General features: G+C 34.5%; 2 protein-coding genes across 2 annotated transcripts; both read left to right on the forward strand.

The window, feature by feature from the left end:
- The first annotated feature begins 277 nt into the window (after window positions 1–277).
- Window positions 278–5,244, forward strand: LOC140039661 (uncharacterized). Its single transcript, XM_072085278.1, has 2 exons — window positions 278–390; window positions 3,093–5,244. The coding sequence occupies exon 2, from the start codon at window positions 3,135–3,137 to the stop codon at window positions 4,293–4,295; it is 1,161 nt and encodes a 386-aa protein (XP_071941379.1). The 5' UTR covers window positions 278–390; window positions 3,093–3,134; the 3' UTR covers window positions 4,296–5,244.
- Window positions 5,245–6,431: 1,187 nt separating this feature from the next.
- LOC140039283 (UMP-CMP kinase 2, mitochondrial-like) lies at window positions 6,432–10,947 on the forward strand. Its single transcript, XM_072084888.1, has 4 exons — window positions 6,432–7,129; window positions 7,998–8,121; window positions 8,602–8,809; window positions 10,519–10,947. Exons 1-4 carry the CDS (start codon window positions 6,497–6,499, stop codon window positions 10,715–10,717), a joined length of 1,164 nt encoding a protein of 387 aa, XP_071940989.1. The 5' UTR covers window positions 6,432–6,496; the 3' UTR covers window positions 10,718–10,947.
- The last annotated feature ends 1,239 nt before the right edge of the window (window positions 10,948–12,186 follow it).

A 12,186-nucleotide genomic window follows, 5' to 3' on the forward strand; every position in this document is an offset into this window, starting at 1 on the left:
ATTACATTTTAAGAAGAGGAATGGATGATTCAATATTTATTACTCTTAAAGAAAAACATTTTCCTTTAAAGCAGGAAATTATTACGTGCTAATATGCACAATTAAAAGTAATAAAGACTGTGACGTCATCCGGTCCATTCCACCTGTAAAGTGTTTGCAGCAGCACTACGGAAACAATCACACAACCTGTGTTTATAACTAGAATATGGATCGATACATGTATGAATAGAGCTTGTATAAGTTTATCACGCAAACCTGCAACGCGTTCACAGTGATGATGACCATCATAGAAGAGCATACGACTAGAAACACCAATGACGCTAGGAAATCAACCACGTCTGTTATGTAGCCTTCCACGGATCACATCTACAATATTTTTACTATAGACAGGTAAGGGTAAACTTACATTATTATAAATAAGTCGAGCACTTAAACTAAGTATGTAAGAATTAAGTTAAGTAAAGAAGCGTAGTAGAGATCACTTCAGTGTATTATCGATCTAATAGACAGCCTCTTTTGAAATAGGCTATAGATAATTGGAGTGCAAATCGCCGTTGTACGAGTAAGTAGGTCTTCATTAGATATATACATGATCGATTAATGACTGTTAGCCTACACTTTTATAGAAACTACAATATATGAGTGGTATTGGATTTCTCATCAGCATGTCTATCCAACATTCAATTATGGTAACGTCTTACGACAGAAAAAATACGAGGTAACCAAAATTTCCCTCCGATTAAACTATACATATAGAGAGATACAGCACTGAGAATCTGGTGTGCTTGGTTCAATGGCCAAGTGTTGTGTATAAGAGTGATATGAAATAATATCTGGTTGTATATAAAACGACATTGAAACGTAAATATCACAGTACTTATTTTTCTTCAAGAGTTTCAATTACACCATGAGATCTTTTACAAGTGAAATAAACAATGTAAAACCCGGAATAATGTAACAAAGAAACCGAGAAATAGAAGAAACTACAGAAAACATGTTCAATAGAACCACTTTTTGTAAACATGTTTTGGTCCAGTGATTGATAATATATTTTTAATCTAATATATAGGCCTAGAATAATTTTTACTCCATAATTTAATTTCTGGGCTGCTATTGTTATATTATTCTTATTCGTGTTTAAATAGCATTATGTCAACTGATGGCTTGAAGAAGGATGTGTTGGGAATCAACAATACTTGTTAAGTGTTTATTTACCAATGGTCTGTTGTTAAGACCGATTTCAATATGTCCGTGTTTAAACTAATGCCAGCCTCATTCATTACATTATTCTTCTGAGACTTTAAACAATGAAATGTAAAATTGTGTTAAACGTGATCTCTCAAAAGCAAAACGAACTTACATTGAATAATTGAACACAATCAACCGCACACACGTTTAAAATTGCTAAACGGTGAATACAAATTAGGCCTAAGGTTAAGAGATATACTGTGTAGAGATATAGAAAATAGTTTCTCTACTTGAGCCAATTTACACAGACGAGCGGTAACGATAAGCGGAAACCCGCGTGCTTGTCCCACATAGAATATGTATCTATATCCGGAGCGGGTTTTAGCTCAACCACCCATCGGATTACAGTACAGTACGCCCCCCCCCTATTTTTTAAAGATTTTTTTTTTTTTTTTTAAATTAAATAGATTTTAAAAACACGTATCATTTTCATAGTGAAAATAGTACGTCGGAGCACATCGTCAGCTTGATCGCATTTCACCAAGCATGTACGTCGACATCCTTTGTGTACTATCAATCTCTAGCGTAGTTACCAACGATCATTCACAGTTAAGTGTAAAACTAAAAGGAGCAAGTTGATAAAAGCCACGTGGTGAGCTTGGTCGCGTTTTACTAAGCAGGTCGGCATCCTTTGTGATCGTCACTCCCGTATTGTAGAGTAGCGGTACGTACCTCCGACGATCAATAGAGTTTATGAAGTCACATGGTCAGTGCTACACTACGCGCCCATTTATTAAATACAATAAAAACAAAGGCTAGGACTGTAGTGCCTATGAAAATTATCCCGTTATGCCTATATTTTATTAAAACATACTATTAAAATATTAACAATGCTGCATGCAGAATTTCATGACCCTTGTAGTGTTTTATTTGCTTTTCCGTCGATGATTCTCATAAACAAATCGCGATGACAAAAGGGGTGTTTTGTTTTTTTCAAATCACTAAATATAATGTAATGATGATCGAGCCGGACCGCTAATTTTTAAACGATCGTTTAAACCAGGTCGTTGAATATGCCGTGATTTTAATTGTCAAAAACATGATCGTCAGTCGATGGCTCGGAGTTTCGATAAATCTCGCGTCGCATGTGTTGCGTGGTGGTGGAAAACACTCTCAGCAAGTTTGCTTCATTAATATGTATGAGACTCTGTGACGACCCGCTTTAACGTGACGTCATTTTACTTTAGCTGCATGGATGATGGATGCGAATAAGTAGTCACCGCGATCGACCCGGCGCGCGTGTAAGAAAATAATACCGGCCTAGGCTAGGACAAGTTTATGCTTATATAAAAGCTGAAAAACATCGTCGCGTTGTAAACATTTAGATGTAAAGTACAGGCAAGTTGTTATCTTGCTTTGGTACCCTAGGTAAGTATCAGCTGCATGTTCCACATGTTGTAATTTGCGAGCTTTAGAGTGTTTGGTAAATGACATTATGAATTGTTTGTAAATCGTTTTAAACGACTTACAATGCGCTAGAACGCCAAAATTTCCAGGGGCCTTCGCCCCCTGGCCCCCAGCCAATGTTTGCTCGCTTCGCTCGCAAACCTACGCCCCCCCTATTTATAAATCCTGGATCCGCCCCTGGGATTAGCTCCGCGTTTTGTGTAAATAGGCATAAGAAATAATTAACATAGATTCTATATTTTTGTTGTCCGCTAGCCGTTTACCGCTTACCGACCAACACCGACCTCTCTTTTACGAACTGGATCCTTTAATACAGGGGTTACAGGGTTATTCTACTGTGCGTTAAACTTGAATTTGATTTTTATAATTATAAATTTTTTCTCTTTCTTTAGTGTTATTCTGCATTTGTTTTAACGATTTTAAAACTTATATTTTAGACCTGCAAGCTTGATTGAAAGATACGCTTGAGTAATCTTCATATGATGACTTGGCACACGTCCGATCGACAAAACAGACTACGAAGTAGAAGTCTACACTGGATATTAGACGAGCAAAGATCTATGGGCAGACAAGCAATGTACTTTAGTAATATGGTCAATAGAAAAGATCGTCTGCTAACTGCAGAACATTACAACACGAAGCGCGCCATTTCCAGATTCGATGGCAACTGGTCATCTCGACGACAGCGATCCAATACATCACCTGCGCGACTTCAATATAATAGTTCTCGCTACTCCCAACTATCACTGCCTGCTCCACCTATTATCTTACACGGGCAAGGAATATTTGAAAAAGGACAAGAAGAAACGAATGGACATACACTTGTTATTTCATCTAAAAGTGTTGATAAGCCTGTAAAAAAATTACCACTCCAATCTTTAGTTCAATACATGAGCAATGTTCGCCATTTCGATCAACAATTAATAGTAGCAGCTGAAGCTAAAAAAACACTTCTACCACATATATATGTTGAAAAAAAGCGTCAGCTTACACCGGCAAGAAAGCCGACGAAAGATAAACAACTCGAACAAATCAGTAGACACTATCAGAAAATTAGTTATCGAATCGAAGACGAACCAGAATATTTTGTGTTACCAAAATGCAGAGGGTTGACATCTAGGTCTAACCGTTTGCCGTCTCTCGAGTATCTGTACAATAAAGGAAGAGAGCCTAAATTTAATGCTCCAAAATCGACACCACAAATATCGCGGCAGAATTCTTACGAGAATTTATCAGATATGGTATTAACTGTTGACGACGAATGTGCCTCGATACGAGGAAAATTATTTGATCACTCTTTGTCTCATTCATTAACAAAATTAAAATGCTCTGAATTATTAACACCACATGATGTAAATAATGATAATAAAGCTGTAAAGATTTTAAATCATTCAATTAATATACTGAACTCTGTTAAGAGTCTTCCAAAAGTTACTTCACAATTGCCAGAAATAGTAATAACCCCACCTGTACATAAAGACCTTGAATGTCAATTTGAAACTTGGCAACAATGGAAGCTTCAAAAGTTGGTATGCCAACGTGAACTTCGAAGACGGGAACTAGTTCGATTGATAGAAGATATTAAAGAATTTAATGATTTAAATAAAACATTAGCTCAACAGCTTTTCACCCAAATCTAGGCCTATGTATGTTATAAGTTCTTTGCTTTTCATATGACGCAACGGTTTGATTGAGGGATTCCGATGAATGGGAAAATAAAAAATAATGTCGGTTGTAATAACATATAAAAATAATAATAAAACATAAATCATAAAAAATGTACAAACAATAATTTATTAATTTAAAAGAAAAGGGCGGGTATAAAAACAAATAAAGGTTTGCATGGCGAAATCAAATGTTGATTTAAAGTTTGCGGTACACTACGTATGTTAGTTCTGAAAAGGACTGTTGAGTTTCTCGACGTTTCGATCAATATGCTCATGAGGACGATCAAGCATATTCATCGAAACGTCGAGAAACTCAACAGTTCTTTTCAGAACTAGTGTACCGCAAACTTTATATCAAGAATAATATTGTAGCTTATGATAATACGCAACACTCAGTTCAAGGCTCGACATTTGAGTTTGATATCAACAATTGGACATTATTTAAAATCATAGAAGTAGCTGTAATTAGTCCATCAAGGTAAATTGTGACGTAACGACAACATCATGTAATCTCTTTTCAGCACGTATCAAGGAGGAATTAGTATGATCATTTACCAATAGTATTTAGATAAACATTAACCTTGTATTAATCTGCATATACAAAATGTAATTAGCATAACTATTTAGAAATAGATGATGCTCCTTTCAAAGAGGAATGGAAAGAAATAGCCAACTGTGTTCAAACTTGGGAAGAAAGACAACAAACTTGAACAAACATATTGTTAAAAGTAAAGCATACCTATTTAGAAATAGATGATGCTCCTTTCAAAGAGAATAGAAAGAAATAGACCAAAATACAATTGAAGTAGCCGACTGTGTTCAAACTTGGGAAGAAAGACAACAAACTTGAACAAACATATTGTTAAAAGTAAAGGCTGGTTTGATAATAAATTGGAATTGGAAGCACGTACAACAAAAACTTGTTAATTGTATTTTGTTCTAAATCAATGTTATAATTATGAACATTAATTGCCCGTTTATCTTACATTCTAAAATATAAGACTATTACAGGTAATTTTGGATTTGAGTTTAGTGTCTTGTCTCGTTTTCAAGAGGGCCTCTCCAAATATGTACTACAGCAACCATTGTACAATATTAGTAAATAAATAGCAATCCGTTATTCAAGACGTGCTATGAGATGAAATAATATTGGGATGAAGTAGACAGGGTATAGACCTGGCATTGTTCTAACTACATTAAATCAAATATACGCATTTACTGTATACATTATTTAAATTTAATATATTTAATTATTTTATAGGCATACATAATTTTTGCGCAATTTTACTATAAAATGGTCTTAACAAGAAATATTCCTTACAAAAAACGCCGCTTGCTTGTTGACGTAACAATTTACCATTTTATTATAATAGTTATTCACGTTAACCAAAAAGTATTTACCTGAAAAAAATACTTACATTGTCTGTCAGACAATGGTTTTTGGTTAAAATTAAACAGTTCTTTTTTCTTTTTATAAGTGAAAAATTTCTTTTTGTTACGGAAGTGATTAACTTTTGTATTTTTAAGTACAACAAGAATTAATACTTTGATATGTCATAATTGTGCAATTAAAATTGAAAAATAAAAAATACTGAATCTGTATAAAAGATGATGTGCTTATTAAATAATTTAAATGAAAACGATGTCTAAATAATTTAATAAAGACCACTAAACAGACTCAATTTCTGTCACTTTAGTTTATTTTATTGCTGACAGTATTATAAAATCAGCCTAGATTGACAGTCAAATGGGTCAAGTGACCCATTGCCTACTTCAAAACTATGTTTACCATTTCTTCAGTTGCAAAGATTTATCGACTAAAGTCAATTATTTTGTAGAGGTTTATAGTAGACCTTTATGCCAGCATCCATGAACATTCTATAAAAACATAAAGTATTGAAGACCAAACCTATTGGTATTACAATTTCCCGTTTTCTTACATTCTTAAATATTAGACTGTTAGAAGGGATTATGTTAGGCACTCGTTTACAAAATTGACCAAGGTAGGTAATTGTAGACGTACTGGTAGCCTATAAAAATTAACCAATTGGAGCAACGGCATTTAGCTATCATTGTTATAAAAATCGTACAAGCATAATAGGACAAGAACCGGTAATGAGTATTAAACCAAAATTCGTTTGAATATGTGGATTTATTTACAGTGAGTGTACGGAATGGCAAATAATATAGGCCTACATGAATATGGCCAAGATGAAGTGGACTGGCGTAACTGTATATCTGCCATCGAGACAAGTCGCGGAACAGTTTTATTTTGCACTCGCGAACTCTTATCTTTGCGGCAGGATCTTCAAGTTGTCGGTCACTTTGGTCAGAGTGGACAGTTGATGCGTGGCGTTGTAATGTATTCAATAACAGCATACAATCCTATGAATAAAATAATTGAAGTTGTCGAAAATGTTAGACGTAACAAATTTTTAATGGAGGATTTACACGCCAAACTTCCGGGTTGTGAGATTTTAAACAATTATTCATTTTTTCCAAACTGTCCGAAACATTTTGAGAGAGGATTCACGATCGTGTTTCCCCTGGATTATCCAGTTAGTGACCATGATGGAATTGTCTGTGGGTTGGCGGTCAAGTACCATCAAGCCGCCTACTTTCGCAGTGTGATACACAATAATGGGGATGTTGAACAGAAATTGATATTAATGATTGATAATAAACCAAAAGAAGTGGATGAAGAACTGATGGTCATTGAGAGAATCAACTACCACCCTGCGTTTATGCACCATACAAACCATTCCGTGTTTCATGATTATAGAATTGCTCTCGACGTCTTGTCCCGTGTAAGTCGGTTATACATTATTAGAATATACAATATAATAATTGACAGTTCGAGTAGACCCACGTCTTCTCTGCCATTATTTAATTGTATGATAACGTTTATTCGTAGACAGATATAACCAAAGGTCGTTGTCACAAGTAACATCAATGATATATGTAATGAGATTATAAATACACTGTTAATGTAGGCCTAATTATATATACAGGGTTGAAAAAACCCTCTTTTGATTTCAATGTATTTAGAAAAATAGTCGGGATGGATTTGTTAGGGTTTTGTTTGTTGGCGTACACAATTACATGCCGTTTTAGGCCTAGAATACACTATTATTACACAAATTGTGACAATTACGTATACTATTTGTATAGCCTCATTGACAACATTGTTGAATTACCAGATTCATAAAGGCACCAAATAACTAATAAAATGCAGTATACAAAGTGTTGGCCTATTTTTCAGACAACTAAGCCTAACAATATTGTTTAAATACTTTAACCATGACATACTTGATTTTAAGTACAAATTTAAAATGCAAGTAAAAAGTTAAATAGACATAGAAAATTACAATTATTACAGGTAATTTTGGATACAAAATGGATTTGAGTTTAGTGTCTTGTCTCGTTTTCAAGAGGGCCTCTCCAAATCTGAAGTACAGCAACCATTGTACAATATTAGCAAATAAATAGCAATCCGTTATTCAAGGCGTGTATGAGATGAAATAATATTAGGATGAAATAGACAGGGTTTTGCTCCTGGCATTGTTCTAACTGCACTAAATCAAATATACGCCTTTACTGTATATAATCTATAAATTAAATATATTTAGACATTATTGTATAGGTCTAACAATCAATACATTTGTAATGTTTCAGTGGCAATCAAATTGCACCGCAGTGGATGAGTTGATCTCAATCGTTTCATCTCTTGACGAAAATGAAGCGGTAGTTAACAACAATCTCTATCCTATTATTGCGATAGAAGGCCCAAAATTAAAAGGTAGATGCGATTTCTTCATCTTTGACTACGTTCCTTATTATGGTTCAAAATATTGCACACCGGGTATCAATGATCATACTTGATATTATGACTATTTCCAACATTCATTTCTTGCCACGAGTCTAAATAATATATTTAAAATATTTAGCAAACAATATCAGTTTGTATATACTTGTACACCATCATGCGTTCAAATGGTTTCTAATATCACAACGTTTAAGTATAGCAGACTTCATAAGAATTATTATGGAAACAACCTAATGTACTAATTTTTGTTCTGAAGCGTGGTTACCACTAGCGACGCAACGCAAGGACGTAACGCAACGCAAGTGAATTGACCAATCACAAGCGATGGCTTATTCGCTTGTGATTGCTAACTGTCTATAACTTCGCTTGTCATTGGTTAAAACGCTTGCGTTGCGTTTACGTCCTTGCGTTACGTTCTAGTGGGAACCAAGCTTTAATGCGTTACATCTATAGGAATATGCCTAGGTACAGTGTGCAGGCAGTTAAGTTCTTCATTAGGGACAGTGTATTTGAATTCGATTCCTGTTTGTCTACAACACCTTAAAAAATCGTTCGACGCCCAACCTCAGTTTATTCGTGGTGCAATCTATGCGGTCAGTAATTACATATTGGGGCTGGAGCTTTCTACAAACGCAAAGAATTCACCTGTTTTTATAGATAGGTATGTCATTATTTAATTGTGATTTTATGAATTTGACAAATGGAGAATATTGGCTATATACCTATTCTGGGAGGCTGAGTTTACAGGGCCTAATATACTATATTAACCTACGTACTAATCAACAATTTCAGTTTCAAGTTTCAATTTATTTTTTTCCAAATTGCATATTTATAAGATAATTTGATATAACTGTTTAGGCAAAGCAAAAAATGGAGGGAAAAAACAAAAGAGCAAAGCTCGTTTTTTAGACAATGTAAAATTAACTAGTAGGTAACAACTTAATTTCTGCTACGTTGTTAAAATTAAAATGCTACGTTAGTGGTCGATTTCTTTTTATACGTTATTGGTTAACATGACATTAGTGTTTGATTATCGATCGTTACATTATATTATTATTATTATTATTATTATTAGTGAGCGATATATGAATAAAGGAATAGTGACGGAACAGGAGAAAACGTCAAATATTGAAATATAAAATGATATTGTTGTACTTTACTCACTGTAAGAAATCATAGGATTGTTGTCTTACTGTGAACTTAGTTTACAAGGTTACTCTTTAAATTTCTTTTTGAACAATAACAAAACGATGATACGCTAGCTGGCAATCCTAATCTATTATAATGCTTTCTAAATTATACTTAAACTCTACAACAATGAATAGGATTGAAATGACTAATAAACTGAATCCCTTTACCTTTTTTATCCTTTTATTTCGCATCATATGACCTAAATATAACAATGGAATATTCACCCGGAGCGGTTAATTGTTTATTTTTATTCCATCAATATAAAATAAAAGGGGTGTCTAGAAAACTCAGATCTAGAAAACTCAGATCTCAGATATATCTAACTTTTCTAGATCTAGAAAACTCAGATATCTGACTTTTCTAGATCTAGAAAACTCAGATATCAATATCTGAGTTTTCTAGTTCCAAAATAGAACTAGAAAACCCAGATCATCAAATGGATCGTTCCATTATTATTAGAGGGTAGCATATTTGAAATACTACACAGTAGTATACGTTTTCTTACTAATAACAATAATTATTGTAACTTGTAGTAGCAGCCTACGACTTAAATCATAAAAAAAATGCAGTATACACATTTTAAAATGTAGGCTTAGCATTTAGGCCGAGCTAAGCAAACTCAATTCAAGGCTCAACGTGTGGGCGCTATCGCGATGTATCGCGAAGAGTAGCCCTGGTCCTAGTGGTGGTCAACTCGTACCCAAAATAACTCGTACCTATTCCCAACTTGGCTAACTCGTAGTTCAACCAACTCGTACCCACACCAACTGGTACATACCTTATTCTTAAAGCCTATTATTTTAACGGTAACATGCACTGTATTTTCTTTATGATTTAAGCTGTGGGCCGCTTCTACATGTTACAATATTGGTAAGAAAACGTACACAGTAATCAGTTTTAATAATACTCTAGTATTTCAAATGACCTACCTGCTGGTTAATAATGGGCGATCCAAATGACTTACCAACCGATCAAATGATGATCTGAGTTTTCTAGTTCCATTCTGGAACTAGAAAAGTCAGATATTGATATCTAAGTTTTCTAGATCTAGAAAACTCAGATATATCTGAGATCTGAGTTTTCTAGATCTGAGTTTTCTAGACACCCACATAAAAGCTATTTGCGTTTTGTCATGTTATGATCATGCCTATTTTGTTTGTGTTTATAAACTCGGTTTAGGTACTGGAACAGCACTGTTGCACATTGTATTGTTAATGAAGTTGGAGATGGAATTGGAAACTTACCACCTAAGAACCACATAGTGTATGACTGGCCAACTCATCTACCGGAACCTACTTCGGTTGTCCTTGTGAGCTGCAAGAAGAAACTAAGACAAATGAAGGAGAGAAGAGGAAAAACTACGTATGAAAACATGTAAGTTAGAAAAAAATTGGATTTATATAAATATATATACTCCACCCTGTCTCCTTTCTTTTATTCCTGTTCACCCAGGCAGCACTTGCCAGCTTTTATACCATGACGTTATACAAATTCCTTCACTTGCACTGATGAAGGGCTAGTGTTGCCTGAAAGCTCTGCTAACTTTTCTGGCTGTTTTACTTTATCGTTTTGATTTAGCTTTTCGCATTTTTTAGTATCTCCATTGAGATCCAGCCACTGATACCCACAGCATTGTCATTTTTTCAGTTATTTGCCTTTGGATTTATATATATATATATATATGTATATGTACAGTGCGTAAACTGAGGACTAGTGCTGTTCCGCCGTACCACGGCTATCCAATCGAGTTCGAACAATACCATGAAAGCCCCAGTGGTCTAATGGTTAGAACATCTGCATATCAAGCAGGCGGTCCGAGTTCGAGTCTCGGTTGGGGCGACTTTTTCTCATTCTCACAGATTTCCTCATCTTTATCGTTTCAAATTAATTAATTAAATTTCAGTATATCACCGGGCGGTTTAGAATTAATGTTCTTTGCCTGATTTGTTTATAGTTCGAGTCTCGGTTGGGGCGACTTTTTCTCATTCTCACAGATTTCCTCATCTTTATCGTTTCAAATTAATTAATTAAATTTCAGTATATCACCGGGCGGTTTAGAATTAATGTTCTTTGCCTGATTTGTTTTTATATTTATATATATATATATTTCGATGGGCTTTACACAGAACTGTTTAATGAGCTGCCTTATTAAATAAACGACGGTGAATGTGTTTCGAAACATTGTCTATCCTTAATCGAATCAGAAGATACAGATAGTACATTGCCCGGTCAGATTTGGCCACATAAAAACATTAATTTTAGCATATGGATTGAATACAGTGATGCAGTATGGATAATTCAGCATGTTAATTTTTTTTATTGTTTTTTTTTTATTCAGGGTTTTCGAAACTTTTCAGCGAATGCGAAACCAATCTTGGATTGAAATAGACATTGCGCAACAACAATGTACGGATACTTCCCTCGTAGTCTCACACATTATCGATAAACTCCGAAAAAAAAACTTGTTCTGTAATAAATTGCCAACGTCATTCTGCCCTAGCACTGGGCTTCATCAATAAATCAAAGATACCCTTGCTTTTTAGACTTTTCCGGAAAAAACACATAATAATAGACGATGGAATGGCACATTTTCAGATCGATCCTGTGCCGAACTGTCCCGTCTTTGATTCTAAGATCTGGTGAACCAGATAGTACAAATACATGAGTGCGTACTATTTCATTGATTTTAAATAAAAAGCACATTTCCCCCATGGACTGACAATGAGGAACAAATGCGTATTAGACAATGTACTCCTTGTTTTGCCGCCTGTGGTAAACATTAGAGTGAAACACAGATAGGCATCCACAAAACAATAATTAAAAAATAACACCTGTGAATGATATATG

The sequence above is a fragment of the Antedon mediterranea genome, chromosome 2 (genome assembly GCF_964355755.1).
Source record: "Antedon mediterranea chromosome 2, ecAntMedi1.1, whole genome shotgun sequence".
NCBI classification, from domain to species: Eukaryota; Metazoa; Echinodermata; class Crinoidea; order Comatulida; family Antedonidae; genus Antedon; species Antedon mediterranea.